Source organism: Engraulis encrasicolus, chromosome 8, assembly GCF_034702125.1.
Source record: "Engraulis encrasicolus isolate BLACKSEA-1 chromosome 8, IST_EnEncr_1.0, whole genome shotgun sequence".
NCBI classification, from domain to species: domain Eukaryota; kingdom Metazoa; phylum Chordata; class Actinopteri; order Clupeiformes; family Engraulidae; genus Engraulis; species Engraulis encrasicolus.
The window spans coordinates 41,677,027-41,694,593 of record NC_085864.1 but is presented as its reverse complement, the minus strand read 5'-3'; the positions used below and the strand labels follow the sequence as shown (position 1 = coordinate 41,694,593).

Sequence of the window (17,567 nt, the reverse complement as noted above, 5' to 3'; positions counted from 1 at the left end):
CCTCCTTGCATGCTATATCCTGTCCCAGTGTCCCCTTGCATGCCGCCAAATGAATAAATCATTGCGTGGAAAAGTTCTTTGGTACTGTATAGCCGGCGGCTGTGGCCGCCCATGCACCCGGTAAACTCTTTTTTGTTTTGTTTTTCATTCACATTCTTTCTGGCAACAAAATGGGAACATTTTAAAGACGCCGTTTTTTGAAGATATACGCATGTCTGTCTTTGTGAAAACAGTACACACAGCGTGCTTAAAGAAATGTATGTATATTGTAAAATGACAGTGAAGAGTGATCTGGCTCCTGGGTCGTCTCCTGGCAAAGACTTGCGAGACAGAGGGAGTGAGAGAGAGAGAGGGAGAAATAGAGAGAGAGAGAGAGCGAAAGAGAGACAGATACAGAGAGAGAGCAAGTGAGTGAAACAGAGATGCTGAATGGCATGTGCCAACCACAATGCTGATGTATAGATCGGGCACAGAGAGAGAGAGAGAGAGAGAGAGAGAGAGAGAGAGAGAGAGAGAGAGAGAGAGAGAGAGAGAGAGAGAGAGAGAGAGAGAGAGAGAGAGAGAGAGAGAGAGGGAGATTGAGATGTTCAGTGGTATGCGCCAGCCACAATGCTGAATAAGGTACAAAGGCATGTTGCGTGAATGGTTGTATGTATCCCTCCCTCTCCCCCATGTCTCCCCCATCACATTACAGTTTGCTTTTAACCTAAGCAACTTACAGTTATTTACAGGGTATTGGTTCCAGTCCCTGGACCAATGGGGGTTTTTGGTGCCTTGCTCAAGGGTACTTCAACCATCGGTGGAGGTGTAGGGAGAGGTAAGGCCGTGGTGTGGCCGTGGCCGTGGCCGTGGCCGTGGCCGTGGCCGTGGCCTATTGGTTAGAGCAGTGGTTCTTAACCTGGGGTGCGGGCACCCCCTGGGGGTGCGCCAGAGATTTCAGGGGGTGCGTGGAATTTTGTTTGTGTTGAAGTTTTAACCACAATTCGGCTTCCAAACATTATAATTAGGCCAAATTAAGACCAAATTTAAATATGTTTTCGTCCCCATGTAAATTCATTAAAGTATTGATTAATGTCTAAAGTAGGAATCATTGTAATTATGCACTCAAGTCTTTTTTTGTGCGTATACATGTGTAGACATTTGGGATGGGGGTGCGCGGCTTGTCTTTGGAATAGCTAAGGGGGTGCGTTCAGGAAAAAAGGTTGAGAACCACTGGGTTAGAGAGTCGGTGTTTCAATCTAGGGGTTTCCAGCTCGAATCCCCTCTGACCTCTCCCTACACCTCCATCCATGGCTTGAGCAAGGCACCTAACCCCACACTGCTCCAGGGACTGTAAGCAATTCCCTGATTTAAATAATAGTTGTGAGTCGCTTTGAACAAATGAAAGCGTCAATTAAGTGAAATGTAATGTAATGTAATGCAAGGGTGGGATTTGAAACGACAACCCTTTCATCTTGAGACCACCTCTCTAACCATTTGGCAACGGCTGCAAGTGGGATGACAGTGACATAGTCATCACACCAAAGCCCCAATGACTTTTATGTTTCTTCAGCAGCCTTTATGGGAAATCATTGTTCTGTCTGGCTTTCCTCTGCTCCTCATGACAATGCTGCACATGCACATGCAACAAATTATCTACATACCGTATATTTCAGTGCGCACACACGCACAGAGGTCTGCACGTGTGCATGAATGAACATATGCACACACAGGCATTCTTTCGCTCTCTTTTTCACACACACACACACACACACACACACACACACACACACACACACACACACACACACACACACACACACACACACACACACACACACACACACACACACACACACACACACACACACACACACACTGTTTCATACATATTGTAAATCAAATCCCGTCCTTAGAAAGCAGCAGAACTCTGGAGTTGTACTGTAGGTTCAACAGGTCCATACGTATTAAGCAATCCCCTTAAAAGGGCCTAGCAGGATCAAACCACTACTGACCCTTATAGACAAAATTAACACTTTTCACTGTGTATGTAAAGTTGGGCCAAATACAATAGTGATCTCATCACCTCTGTTATATATGACCAAGTGTGTGTGCGTGTGCGTGTGCGTGTGCGTGCGCGTGTGCGTGTGTGTGTGTGTGTGTGTGTGTGTGTGTGTGTGTGCGTGCGTGTGCGTGTGCCTGTGCATGTGTGTGTGTGTGTGTGTGTGTGTGTGTGTGTGTGTGTGTGTGAAGGAGAGAGAGAGAGAATGGGAAGGGAGAGATATAAAGAAAGACAATAAAAAACAAAACCATTGGCGAGAGACAGAGAGAGAGAGAGAGAGAGAGAGAGGGAGGGAGAGCAGTCCCTCTTCTGCAGTTGAGAAAGAAAACATCTGATTCCTAGAGTACATGCACAGTATATGAACCCGATCATTTCCTCTGCAGCCTGAAACTTGCTGAGCACACATGGCCAGGCCCATACACGCAGAGGCGATTCTAGGATCAGATCTGGCCCCAAGCAAAAATGCAAAAGAATGAACATTTGAATCAAAATCGCCACTACTGTGGTAAAGTGTTATTCACTATCTAGGGGATTGGGGGCCCCAAGCGGCTGCCTGCCTTGCCTGGTGGCAAGATGCGCCTCTGCATACACGCAGTCACGGCCAGGGCCGCTGACAGCCTTGGCTGGGCCCGTGACAAATGCATCTGAAAGGGCGCCCCTCTCTCAATACATACAATGTAATGAGTCCTGAGCCCTCGCTCTCCCTGGGCCCGGGACAACATACCCGTTTGTCAGCCAGGGCGCCCCTCTCTCAATACATACAATGTAATGAGTCCTGAGCCCTCGCTCTCCCTGGGCCCGGGACAACATACCCGATTGTCTGCCAGGGCGTCCCTCTCTCGCTATGCCTTTGTTTATGTATTTTTCCAGTCATCTACAGAACGTTGCATGGTGCTCTTCCGTCTATCCGGTGTATGTGAGGTGAGAAGAGTGAGGCATGCGGTGCACCGTCTATGGTGTCTCCATGACCTTTAACCCCCTGGAACGAACGTCCTTAATCGTTGTGGGAAAAGGTTGATGGGTTTAGGCGGCCTCACCTTAAACAACTTCAGGTTACAATCGAAGCCTTTACCGTAGATTGTAGGGCTGTAACGATATTGGTTCAAACTGAGAAATCGTGATACACAGAGTCAGGATACTGTATGGTGGTACAAGGAGGCAGTATCGTGATACGCCCTTTCAAAGTTTTGTTACCCATCAGTCCAGAAAACTACCACATGATGTGAAGCAACCTAAACCTCTTGTGGTTTCCAAAAAGAACAACACCATGGTGAAAATAAACGTTTTCTCATCTCTGCCATGCTGTGACTATTTTTCCTCTTTACTTTGCTGATCAGAAAGTCATTAGATACAAAAGTGATGATGTCTATCAAGGTACATGAAAACAGAGTTTAGGGCAAGAAGGGCAGTCATGGGTAAGCGGTTTGGGGCGTCACCAACCCAAAGGTTACCGGTTCGACTCCCAACCCGCCAGGTTGGTGGGGGGAGTAATTAACCAGTGCTCTCCCCCATCCTCCCCCATAACTGAGGTACCCTGAGCATGGTACTGTCCTGCCACACTGCTCCCTTGGGGCGCCATTGGGGGCTGCCCCCTTGCATGGGTGAGGCATTAATGCAATTTTGTTGTGTGCAGTGTTAACTTGTATCGCAATGTCGATGGGAGTTGGAGCTTCCCTTTCAGGCTTTCTTTATGTAAGGCAATCCTGCTTTTCGCAATGAATCTGTACGAACCGACCAGGTTTAGTGGAGTTCTGTACCCACAGACCATCAGCTGGCCACGTTTGCCTACTTTGCATTCAAAGGGCTGCTGACAGCTTTGGGCTGGCCTGAGACAAAGTCATCTGAAAGGACCCCCATGGGACTGCGTCTATATAGTGCCTTTCCACTCCGAGCACTCAAAGGTCTTTATATTGTATGTCTCACATTCACCCCTTCACACTCTAAATCACACACCGGTGGCTGTGACTGCCATGCAGGGTACCACCCTGCTACCAGAACCAACTTGGGGTTAAGTATCTTGCTCAAGGACACATCGATGGGGTCAGGCAGAACGGTAGCCTAGCGCAGCCAGACCCGTACAGCAAATTCAATTTGCGGTCGCTAGGGGCGTCTAGATTTCTAGGCTAGCAGAATGGGACTCGAACCTGCAACCTTTTGGGTTGCCGAACCGCTCCTCTACCGCCTCTACCACCGCCCTGTAAAGGGAACCCAATTCACAGGCCCAACAGACTTATTTATCCACCCCCGCTGGCTCACCTGAGGACTCACTTAAGCATTTGATGATCAGTGACATTAACACAGTGACACAAAGAACTTCAAAATAGTCTAGTAGTCTAGCCTCTTTAATTTGTTGTGGGGGAAAGGGGATTGGGTTCACGAGGTTGACCTTAAATGACTTGAGATTACAATCGAAGTCTTCAAATTGACATGGAATTGTGGAATTTAGTTTCTATTGCACGGACGCCAAAGGCACAAAACAAAGGATGACTTTATTCATGGTTCTCTACATGCTGTGCCTCTGTGTGTGTGTGTGTGTGTGTGTGTGTGTGTGTGTGTGTGTGTGTGTGTGTGTGTGTGTGTGTGTGTGTGTGTGTGTACGTGTGTGTGTGTGTGTGTGTGTGTGTGTGTGTGTGTGTGTGTGTACGTATGTGTGTGTGTGTGTGTGTGTGTGTGTGTGTGTGTAGGCGTGTATGTGACTATAGGTATGTCTGTGCAGCAGTCAGGACTCAGGAGGGGACAAAGGGGCCAGTGGTCGAGGGCCCAGTATTGGGTCCCCCATTACATTATATTGAGCAGTCGTGCCTTTCAGATGAACTTGTCCTGGGCCCATACAAAGCTCTCAGAGGCCATTACAGCAGTTTACGGTGAAGTAGGAGTGTACTGCGCAAACACACACACGCACACGCACGCACACACACACACACACACACACACACACACACACACACACACACACACACACACACACACACACACACACACACACACACACACACACACACTACATACTGCACACATATAAATATCATATAAAAATCATCTACGACTTTTAAGACTTTGAGGCAAAAATAATGTCTGTTTAGTCCGTATCAAAATACCCTACTCTCACAAGATTCCAATCACAGCTGTAAGCATACTGTACCATGTTAGCATTTTGAATTTATGATCTGATGTGTCTTAGTAATTCACTCAGAGCTGAATGCCTAGGGTCAGTAGAAGGAAGTTATGATCTGGTATCTCTTAATTCACTCCAAGCTCATTGAGCAAGGTCAACGGAAGGTCTCACGCACATATCTTTTTCATGTTTTTTTGAAGGGAAGAAGAAGCGAAAGACAAAAAAAGAACAAGAAAAAAGAGGGAATGAAGGGCACAGGTGCTTTGGACACTGGGCCTTGGCTGGAGAAACTTCACATGGCGGATAATGCCATAGATGAGGTCAAGACAGAGGGCACTGCTGCAGGGATGGACTGTATAGACGTCATCTGTGTGTGAGTTACATTACATTACATTTCACTCAGCTGACGCTTTTTATCCAAAGCGACTTACAGTTATTTAAAGGGTATTGGTTACAATCCCTGTAACAGTGTGTAGTTAGGTGCCTTGCTCAAGGGCACTTAAGCCATGGATGAAGGTGCTAGTAATGGTAGGATTTGAACCTGCAACCTTTTGATCCAAGAGCCAAAAGTGAGTTCAGTCACTGTTCATAATTTCAGGTCGTCCACAACGGTACTGGTGCCCGTACCCTGACGAGTTACACGAGTTTGGAACCAAAACCTTTACCTGCGAACCATTCGCATTGTCGTCACAGTATTTTTGGTTTGCATCACAAATCATTTTCCTGGTTCCCGAATGCTTAAATGTTTGCTGTGAACACATCGGTCGATTCAAGGTTAGGTGGGGGAACGGGAACCGTTTGCAAGAAAAGCTTTTGAACAGGTGAACAGAGTCCGGTGTACTAATCCTTTTGTATGAAGGAGGAACTTTTGGAGGCCAGTGGTTTCAACGTCAACAATTTTCAAGATGAACACGAAGGCATCAGAGACAATGTTGTGGCATACAGTTCCACCCATTTTCATTCTGTTGAAAACAATATAGTACTTAGTATTTTCTATATATTGCTAACCAGCTCAAGAATATGAGTTTTGGTCCACACATGTGACATGTCAAATACAAAAATGTGAACATTAAGATACAGCACGTCATGTAGGAGCAATTGAGTTGTATAGAGGATTGTTTGAGCTGAGAACCCATTCAGAGATTTAATTTTCTGAACGAATACTACAGCAAGAAATGCTTTGTGTTTATAAACGCTTTTTTGGAAACAAGATTAAAACAGCTTTCCACCATTTCTGGAAAAACTCAATTTAATTGGAGGAGAACTGGGAAATGTGCGGGATGCCATTATAAAACATTGTTAAAAAAGAGAATATAATGCATAAACAAATCTAATAATCTAAAATAGGCCTACATAAAATGATTGAATGTTTCTTGTCATGAACACAGAATGGTTCCTCAGCATGGAGTCTTTGGCATACGAAGTGTCGTTAGTGGAACTGGGGAAAGCCCAAGTGGCGGTGCCATTTTATCTTTTCGAAGAAGAGCTGTCAGATTACAACGACTTCATTCCATGCAGGCAGGCGAAGCATGAGCCCTCCGTTCATGTTTCATGACATGTCACTGCTAATCCCGAACACACGGAGATGGTTAGCACATAATAGCTGGCACACTACGCAGTTCCAATAATAAAACCATGGGGCTGAGGGGAGGGGAAGATGCAGACAAACACACAAATGCGCGCATGCACACGCAAACACACACACACACCCACACACAGGCGCGTGCACACACGCGCATGTGCACGCACACACACACGTGCGCCTGAACGCCTGGCAGACACATGTACAACTTGTGTTAGATGGGAATCATTACACTTGTTTACTTGTTGGGGTCTTTTCACACAAATGTTGACTCATCTAAATCTGTTTTCAGAGAAATAGCTTCATTACTTGCATTTCGTTAAGCATTCATACACATTCCCATGTACAATGATTATACATTACAGCATATGGAAACTGCATGTTTGCCATACTTGTATATGAGGAAAATGAAGCATTGGCCACTTTATAGCACTATTGTATTTGTATAGTCTTCCATAGACCATAATCCATATGATCCCTTTTGTAATCGTTATATCTTCACCTCATATGGAAATAGTGTCATATACAGTAACTTGTGCAAAAACAAATACCTAATAGAATACAAATGCATGAAACTCATCACAGCATCCACCCATCACAAAGACCTGTCCTTCCATTCCTACCCTCCTCTTTTGCTGTTTGCAGGCCAGACCGAATCGTGCTGGTGCCCATTGCCACACCAGTTGCATTTGGAACAAACTTACCTACCAACCATCTGTGTTCACACCAGGGGTGCAGTTCTCAAAACCAAAGTTGCTAACTATGTTAGCTACTTTGTTGTTTGCAATGCAATTTGCCATTGGCAACTACCCAAGTTGCTAACTGCTAACAACTATGCTTTCGAGAAACGCAACCCAGGTTGGGTACACTACCGTATGTGACCATGGGTTACCCAGACAAACCCGCTGACATCCACAATGTTACCATGATTCACAGAAAAACAACAAGCATTTTCCGTTCCTTTCTGGTTCCTGAACGATCAGTTTTTTTGTTGTGAACATGTCGGTTGGTTCGCGATGAGGTGCGGGAATGGAATGGGCACTGGCACTGTTCTGTGTTGGCCTGATTGAACTTCCACTAGATTTGTGTCCAGCCTACTCTCTAGTGCCCGTGTGTGTGTGTGTCCATAGCCTACACTCCAACCCCTACCCTCCTGTGTGTGTGTCCATAGCCGACTCCAACCCCTACCCTCCTGTGTGTGTGTCCATAGCCGACTCCAATCCCTACCCTCCTGTGTGTGTGTCCATAGCCGACTCCAATCCCTACCCTCCTGTGTGTGTGTCCATAGCCGACTCCAACCCCTGCCCTCCCTGTGTGTGTGTCCATAGCCTGATGAAGCTCTCCCCTCACCTGCTGGAGATAGACCTGGGACAGAACCATGTTGGAGAGGCGGCAGGCCAACTGCTACTGGACGCTCTGACCGAAAGAGGCAAAGGTGAGGTTTGTGTGTGTGTTTGTGGTGTTTGCCTGTGTGTGTGTGTGTGTGTGTGTGTGTGTGTGTGTGCGCGTGTGCGTGTGCGTGTGTGTGTGTGTGTGTGTGTGTGTGTGTGTGTGTTTGTGTGTTCTTGTGTGTGTGTGTGTGTGTGTGTGTGTTTGTGTGTGCTTGTGTGTGTCTGTGTCTGTGTCTGGTCTGTGTCTGTGTGTCTGTGCTTGTGTGTGTACTTAATAAGGACAATTCAAAGAAGACTGCTAAATACTGCAACAATTGGTAGTTTAGCAATATGGCGAAGGAGGTGCCATGTCTACCCATAAACAACTAAAATCAACCAGGCCATTCTGACCTGTAATGTATTGCATAGGAGCCTATGATTCTGATCAGTCCCTACTGATTGCTATGACATTTGCTTCCATCCTTATTTGGATTTGTAATGCTGCCTTCTTGGTAAGATCCAAATAAAAGTACCAAACTGTGTCTGTGTGTGCTCGCACGCACACGTGTATGTGTGTGTGTTTCGGTTTGCATGTGCAATATTTCAATATCCATGTTGTGTGCGCCTGTTTGCTATTCGTTTAAATACGATGCGTGTGCTTTCGTGAATGTATCATGGCCTCCTTCACTGCATAAGAAGGAGCCAAACAATAATGACACCACAGTGAGCTAAATTCAAACGAAATAAGCTAAGGGCACACAGATCATTAAAGGCCTCAAAGGCTTTGGTGTGAGGTTATGAGGCATGATCAACAGCTGTCTCTCAGATGAACACGAGTGACTCACTCCATATGTAGGCCTATCACTCTTAAACTGTTCAATGTCGCGCATAAAACATGAGCCGATTACGTAAAAGGCACATTCATACCCCACGTTTGGTCAGCTATGTACGCACTGTATCGCTGTACACGTTCTAAACATCAACGACCTCCATACCTACGTCTGTCTTTGACGAGTACAACCTTTCTTTTTTCGGTGGTTTCAAGGGTTTTCGATCTGTTTCATATGCAAATGAAATTGATCTCCTTGATTTTGCGTTATTACACAAGTTACATACTAAACAAGTTACAAGTTACATACTAAATCAATGGAACGTCTGAAACACCATACATATCCGTAACCATCTCACACTTAAGGTTTGAATGGGCCCCAAGGAACATCTTGCCAACAGATGTGTCTCGGGGCTCGTTAAAGTACTAGGTCTGATGGGTTTGCGACAAGGGAATCAGTAAAGTCTGTCTGAGGCTTTCACAGTGCTAACCAAAGACCCTTTAGGAGCCAGAGGGCTTACTTGCATCATAAATGTTTAGTGTGGGCGCCGTTTTAGTAAGCCCACTGTACAGAACATACCACCCCTCCATCCATCCCACTCTCACTTCCTTTGACAGTGGTATAGCTAAAACATTCCTTTGCCTGTCTGAAAATCCCCTCTGTCAGAATTTTTCTCCCGCCTTCCCCTCTTGTCAAAAATGGCGCCCATGAACTACTTATTGAGTTATAAAATATTGGCCTATATAATAGAATATAATAAAAATTGTAATAAATATAATCTCTTGGCCTTCTCTCTCTCTCTCTCTCTCTCTCTCTCTCTCTCTCTCTCTCTCTCTCTCTCCTTCGTTATTGTCACTACTGTCATTGTCATCCCTCAATATTTTAAAAAGGAAGATGGAAAACCATGACACTGATGACATTGAACTTAGGGAACAACAGGCAGTATGCTAGTAACTTTCCTCCCTGTGTTGTAGTCTGAGGGAGCCCAGCATGTTTGACAATAGGGTGGTGAGCCCTGCAATCTCCAATCCCCGGGTGGCTCTTCCAGGCAAATTGTAGTTTTGGTACAACTGCACTTACAAAATGAGATAGGCTAATTAAAAAAATTGAAAAATAAAACTGCTCAGATGTCTCACAGGCCAATACCAAACTCACACTCATGGGATTTCTAAAAGTAGGCTATTTTTTGCTGTCTGTACTGTCAGGGGTGTATCCAGCTTTCAAAAAGTGGGGGTGTTCTCAGATGAAATTTAGCCCCCAATCCCCCCAGCCCCGCGCGACAATTTCAATATGCCTAATAGGTCTTTCAATAGGCCTTCATAGGCCTATATAGGCCTACCATAGGACTGTATTTGTACAGACACAAATTGCTCTTGCAAGTACATCCATCACAGTATCTTGTATGTAATCACAGATATATGATTCAAAAACCCAAACTCTCTGGAACGCAATCAGTAGGCCTATCCATGAGTAAAATTCTCTGCTGGGCTTGCCAATTGCACCAAGTTTTGCTTTCATTTGGTAAACTCTTTCTCTCACATACACTCACACACACTGGAAATTAACTTGTCAACCCAAGAGCCAAATATCTGCCCCCAAAATCAACCAGACCCTCAACAAGTCGATTATTTATCTGTTTCTTCCATTCTAATGCCATAGTGAATTTTGTCATACTGTGTTGCTACAAAGCAGATATTTAATGCTAGGCTTAGTGTGATGGTTGCTGTAAGTTGTGATATTAAATTAAGGCTATAATACGCACGCCGGTGTCCTGTCTATATGAGCGACCCATCGAGATGTGATTCTCTTCGCTACTGAGCATGCGCACGCATGCGCACACCCTCACGGTGGTTTTCGCGGGTGATTGCCCATCGAATTGTGAGACCGCAAGTTACGATAGGATCCCCTGAGACTGTCAACTTTAGTGACTCAAACTGTAGGCTAGCCTGCCTATGTCCTCCTGAGGTTACCACCAGTGATAGACCCCCTGAGACTGTCAACTTTAGTGACTCAAACTGTAGCCTGCCTATGTCCTCCTGAGGTTACCACCAGTGATCCATAGTCTAGTTAGCCTTTAGCCTATCCACCGACAGTCATGGACTGAAAGTTATGATATATCCCCTGGGGGGAAAACGGGAAATAGCGTGGATCATCCAGCAGATCATTGGAAAATCTGCGTGGCCTCGAACATTTGCTACTTTGTTGCCTAACCGTAGGCTAATCGCTCACACACTCAGCCTCGAACATTGTAACATCGATCAGAAAAGACTATTTAGGCGTTCTCATTGCAAAATGGAAAAAATCGCCACCTCTGATTGTTAAAATGCTCCCTCCACCCTTTTCACTCAAGAATTTGAATCGACTGCATTGTAAAATGCCTGAACATGGTAATAAGAAATGCACTGGTGGGGATGTTATTAAAATATGATTCCGGTCATTAAAAGACAGACATCTGCCAAAACAAAGCCACACTATCTGCTGGGAATGTCTAAACCGCACTTGTTTATCCCCATAGCACATGATTTCATGTGGCAATTTGCCTTGCGAGCCCACGTCGCATTGAAACCAAACCAACAGCAAATGACTGCATAAAACAACCCGTAGGCCCTGATCCCAAACACTTTCTCCAGTATTTGCGCAAACTCAACTCAGTCTCTTTCATATGGCCTATGTTTCTGTTGTGTTTTGATGGGTATAAAGGAAGAGGCGTTATGTATAAAATATACAACTTTACTTAAATAATTGCAAAGTTATAAAACCGTGTACAGTAGGCAGGAGTAAGTAAGGTCCGTGGCCGGTATCTGTAGAGTAGAGTCTTCTTCTGACCCGCAATGTCACTGTACAGTCCTTTTGGTGCCGCGTATGCCTCCTAGTGGCACTTGAGGACACAACATTCCCCTCTTTCTTCAAGATGAATCAATCTCAACAAACAAGTTAAAGTTAAAGTTAAAGGCAAGCGTAGTAAAGTAGAATATTAAATATAGTATGTAGAAGCGTTAGCATTAAATGTAGTATAGTAAGTAAAGAATCAACTGTAGCAACAGGTGGTTATGTGGTAATGTAAAGTATTAAATGTAGTAATACACCGGTAAGTATAGCAAAGTAGAGTCTCAAATGTGGCAACACACAGGTAAGACTAGTAAAGTATTAGCTGTAAGCATCTTGCAAGTACGTCGTACTGTAGTAAGTAGGTAGTAGCAGACGTGTACTGTAAATGGATACATCAATTTCGTAACGCATTAATATCTGAATGTAAAACTGTATAGCATGAGAGTAGTATCTGAAAGTATTTAGCAGCTGTAGGCTACTGTAAGTAAATGCATCAATAACATTTGTAAACAAACTGAATATTGTAAGAGTAGTAGCTGTACGCTTTAAACTTAGCATGTAACACAATGTAGAACCGTATTATTATTAGGAGTAGGAAGAAGGTGCAGGCGGCTCTTCCGACATGTCCATCACAGCCAAGTTCACTGTAGCCGACCTAGCTCGCATAGACAGCAGACGAGAACCGTGCCACCTCTTCCCCTCTCGTAGCAAGTAGCAGGATCGAAGGACCTAGAGAACAAAAATTTCAGGTAGCTCTATTTCTGGGGCCACGTCGATCTCGTTGAGCTGGTGTGTCTGTGCCGAACGACACACCCGAGCGAAGTGTCCCTTCTTCTTGCAGTTGGTGCACGTAGCTGTAACGGCAGGGCAGGTGCTCGTGTTCGCCAGATGCTTGTCGGAACCACAGCGGTAGCAGGAACGTGATGACATGGCAGCCTGGGCAGCAGCAGTGGGGCGAAGTTGGCGGGAACGTTCGTTGCCCTCAGTGGTATGCACAGCGTGAACTGGGGCGTCAGGAGCGATGGCGTTGGCCTGGAAGACAGCCGCCTCAATTTGAGTGGCGATTGTGGTGGCCGAATCTAGTGTCAATTTCTCCTTTCCTCCCGTCTCCTCCAGCATCAAACGCTCGCGTATACGCGGACTGGAAACATGCTCCACCAACTGGTCCCTTAGCATCTCCTCCTCATTCGCCCCAAACTCGCAGGTGGATGCTAGCTCCCTGAGCGCAGCGATGTATTGCAATATGCTTTCGCCCGGTGCTTGCACCCGTTTCCTAAATGCATGGCGTTCGGCGACCGCATTCCGCTTTGGGTTGAAATGTGCCTTTAATGCTTTTAAGGCTTCTTCCATCGTGGCACCTTGGTCGGGTAGGCTGTAGAATAATCTCTGGCCCTCAGCTCCCAGACAGTGTAGCAGCAGCGCCTTTTTTCTTGGCTCCGGCCATTTGTCGCCTTTAACGTCCGCAACTAGCATAAAGTTCTGAAACATTCGTTCCCATGTGGTCAGTGAAACTGACGGCTCACCCGGGCATGGCAGGAAAGGTGGAGGGAACGGCGTCGATGCAAAAGCCATCTTCCAGCAAAAAAATCCGAATCCTCGTCGCCAATGTTGTGTTTTGGTGTGGTGTAAAGGAAGAGGCGTTATGTATAAAATATACAACTTTACTTAAATAATTGCAAAGTTATAAAACCGTGTACAGTAGGCAGGAGTAAGTAAGGTCCGCGGCCGGTATCTGTAGAGTAGAGTCTTCTTCTGACCCGCAATGTCACTGTACAGTCCTTATGGTGCCGCGTATGCCTCCTAGTGGCACTTGAGGACACAACAGTTTCTTAACTTGCTCAAACGAGAGGCTCGCGTTTTTTTAGTGGTCAGCAGCCGCACGTTCTTATTAAACTCCGCACGAACGCTTGCACACCCCTGTCCGTGAAATAAACAAAGTAGGCCTTAATGGTTATTAAAACAGTCCTACGTGGACTGATTGAAACGCCTTCCGCGGAAAATCAAGGTCGCTCATTTAGATGAGGCATCGCAAATCGATAGAACACCACTATCGAATAGGGCGACCGGTCGCTCATCTCGACGAGGCAACACATCTCGACAGAACACCGGCAACACACTTGCAACTTGGCTGAAAAACATTAAGCCACTTCACTACCAGTTTGAAAATTATTATTGATAAAAGAGCAGATACACTGCTACAGTAGGCCTAGGCTTATGGAAATGATACACAGAACACCTGAAAAAAATGTCTTATCAATGAACAAAAAAAAGATTGCGAGGATACAGCATGACCAGCCCTGGTCAGTTTGCAAGCTCGAGTCTTGCCTGAATAATGTGACGGTATGTGTGCGCAGATCAGTGTCACATCCTCACAACTCTAGAACTATTCTCATGGCTGGGAAGTATGTAGCCTATCCGAGCTCACATCGCAAGTAGGCTATTAAGCGCAAACAGACTCTGAGTCGACTGAGCGCAATCCCAAATTCAAACGCGAAAACACATAGCCTACAGATGACATTCCAATAGCATAGCAGCACATTCCACAGCACAGCTTGCAACAACCAAACTGCGTTGCGTTGCCTCGAACACGTTGGCGTTAACATGACACAACACAGAGTAATGTGCAACTCAGACACTAGCAACAAATGAAATGAGCAACAACAAAATTAATAAAGGTTGTTTACTTTAAATTTACCACAGCCAGACAACCTCTTTTCATATTCACCAGAAGTTTACATGAGCTGAAAACTGCTGAAAACGGGCTCTTGCTTGATGTTGAAAAGTAAAATAATGCTCGTAGAAAGCCACAACGGTAAACATGAATCAGACGGAAGGCTACCGGCTTCTTGGGCATGATTGAGGAGGGGAAATGATCCTACCTGAGTTCATAGCTTCTATCCATGCTTTTCTTCCAGATTGGCGTCTCATTCGGCGAAAATACAATTTCTATTGCACTTTAAAGACATTAAATTAAAGTTAGGTTATGTTCTGCCATCACCAATGTCTTGCATGTTTATATTCTGCCGGGAGTTTTGGGGAGCTTTGCTACCAGTCGCTTGTGAATAATCTTGCTGATTAGCAACTTGCAAGCTATGGAATTCTGACCGATTGTATCATTTTTTCCCCATCGTGCGGAGGGGTGCCAACAAAATGTTTGTAACTCGGTGCAACTGAACAGCTCGTCACTCAGTCACCGAACCATAATTTTCATGACCCGCTATCAGACTGCATTTTTTTTGCCCGATGGAGGACATGTAGGCTAGACCTAAATATGACAGGTCAATTTGCTTCTTCTGTTAACAGCTTAACCTATGCTGGACATGCTGCCCTCATGACAGGCAGTTAACTTTTGCTGATCTAAAACAGTCCGTCATTGAATCCTTTTCAGTGACACTTCGTTGAGGGCGTCTGCGGCTGGGACTACTTCGGTCTGCAGCATGAAAAAGCTGTGCCCGCGCGCTCGGTCAGCACCGCCGACAGCACGCTCTGCAGGCTGCTCAAACAGCTGTAGTAATATTGACGCAACTATTGCGCTGGAATAGGCTACTACAGTGAAACAGAGTGATACAACGAAAGCAAACATTTTCAATTTCCCTACTTTGACAGGCGAACATGTGATAGGCTTATTTTATTTCAAATTGTTTTTTTAAAAAAAGTTTTTATTTTAGTGATGTTTAGTGGGCAAAAGTGGGGGGGATGAAATGGCCTTCCAGTGAAAGTGGGGGGGATGCAACGTACGCATCCCCCCCGTCGGATACGCCCCTGTGTCTGTAGACCTATGTTGCTACTACAAAGATCTTACTTTACACACCACACAGGAGAACAAATACTCACATTTCTGTCGACTGTTGGTACTCTGGGAATGAAAGACATTCAAAAGACGAGGGGAGTTAAACAACATTTTTATGACAGTGTCAGACAGGCATGTCTGTGGGCACTGCGCAAACACGCACAAACTGCAGAGGGCGACTTTAATAAGATGCTATTATGTTTCATAGGTGCTCTCTGTGGATTTGGAAACCTGTACTCCGGTTGTAGTATATTTGATTGGCAGAATAGCATGGGAGTAAAGCCTGTACTCTCCTCACTTATGCGAAAGCCCATGTGGCATACATTGGAAAAATTGGAGTTAGCTGGGTGTGGTGGGGGAGGTGAAAGCAGGTTGCTGTAAGTTGGGGAGATTTCTATGGGCGTGTTCGTAACTGCCACTCCGAGAGCTACGAGCACACACCAGGACCAGAGGTAAATTCAGAGTGTCATTTGTTTCATATGACGGAATGCTCATTTTTTTTCTCTCTCCATATGATAGGCTATGACGTTTGTGGTTTCAGTGCTGACAGAACATGCTGCTGTGATTATGTATATGTAAGCTCAGTAGAGCGCAGCGGTGGTTCGTTGTTCGCCCTGTAGGATATAATACCTCTCACCCCTTGTGGAAGTTACATGAGAATGTCAACATTTGCTGGTAATGCCTCCACGGCAGGGGAACGGGGCTGTCAAGGAAACAGCTTAAGTGTGTTGACATCGAAAAGCAATCTCAGCCAATGACAGCAGATAAGATAGGCCATAATATACGTACGCTTGGCTCTGTCTCCCTATGGCTCTCTTTCTCTCACTCCCTATCTCTTGGCCCTCTGCTCTCTCTCTCTCTCTCTCTCTCTCTCTCTCTCTCTCTCTCTCTCTCTCTCTCTCTCTCTCTCTCTCTCTCTCTCTCTCTCTCTCTCTCTCTCTCTCTTTTCTCTTTCTCTCTTTCTCTCTCTCGACCATCTGTTTCTCCATTCTCTCTGTCTCTCTGTTCCCCCTCTCTCTATATAAATTTACATAGCTCAGATAAAGGTCTTACATATTACATTTCTGTTGTGTTCTTTCTTTTTCAGCTAAGCTGCGGCCTGTTTAAATGTTTGTGTCTACAAGGATGAGTCCCACTACCTTTTTCGGCCATTTTGAAGAACGGCAAGAAGCTTACGTCTGTTACAGTAAGAAGAGAGGGCCAAAGAGAGGCAAGGTGAGACTGCGGTACAGGAGTATAAAAACTAAACTCTTCACTTGCTCAATTATGAGCTACCGGCATGCCGTGAATCATACAATGCACTGTACAATGTCAAAGTGACGTTTATATATTTCCTCCATTAAAGAGAGATATTACAATGACCAAGCCTGCCCCTGTGCCTATGAACACAATTTAATATTTGGAGTTGTAAATGAAGTTTACGGTTAATAAAAAAAAAATACATTAAAAATATTACGGGAATTGAAAATGGTTATATACTTACAAACGTCAAATTTGATAAAAGCAGAATGTCATAAAACACTAAACAAAGAGTTTATTCACAGCAGTATGAACAGGGGAACATTTTCAGACATAACCACAGTAGCAGGGCCGCTGGCAGCTTTTCGCAGACCCGGGACAAAGTCATCTGAAAGGGCCCTTCCTCATAATATGCAACATTAAAGTGTTCCCAATTCTGGGGCCCTCCTTCCCTCGGGGCCAGGACAGCTGACCCAATTGTCCCAACCCCCTTGTCAGCAGGCCAGCACGGAAAGGTCAACCCTTGCCATCACTCTGACCTGTGACACTGCCACGGGCATTAGAAGCAACGCACGGTGTTCTGTACAGCGCCTCCTCGCAGAATGCTGTTTTCGCGATTGAAATAAACTTTTCAGTGTAATGACAACCATCACACCTTTTGTATAGCTCATTTGAAAGAGGAGGTTGTCGTCTTCAAAATAAGACCAACTAGAATTGCAGTGGTTAATGTATGGGTTGATTGATTAAATCAAATAGGTAACAGTATTCCGA

At 45.2% G+C, this 17,567-nt stretch overlaps 1 protein-coding gene across 3 annotated transcripts in view; it reads left to right on the top strand.

The window, feature by feature from the left end:
* LOC134453702 (uncharacterized) overlaps positions 1–16,784 on the top strand; it is a 44,427-nt gene extending 27,643 nt beyond the window's left edge. Inside the window, exons 4-7 of one of the 3 annotated variants that reach the window (XM_063204485.1) lie at positions 4,744–4,910; positions 5,357–5,529; positions 8,067–8,173; positions 16,645–16,784. In XM_063204485.1, the coding sequence (XP_063060555.1) occupies positions 4,746–4,910; positions 5,357–5,529; positions 8,067–8,173; positions 16,645–16,664 (465 nt within the window). In that variant the 5' untranslated portion in view covers positions 4,744–4,745 and the 3' untranslated portion in view covers positions 16,665–16,784. Of the gene's footprint in view, positions 1–4,743; positions 4,911–5,271; positions 5,530–8,066; positions 8,174–16,644 lie in introns of those variants that run through there. The other 2 variants (XR_010035702.1, XM_063204486.1) reach the window with 2 other exon arrangements.
* The last annotated feature ends 783 nt before the right edge of the window (positions 16,785–17,567 follow it).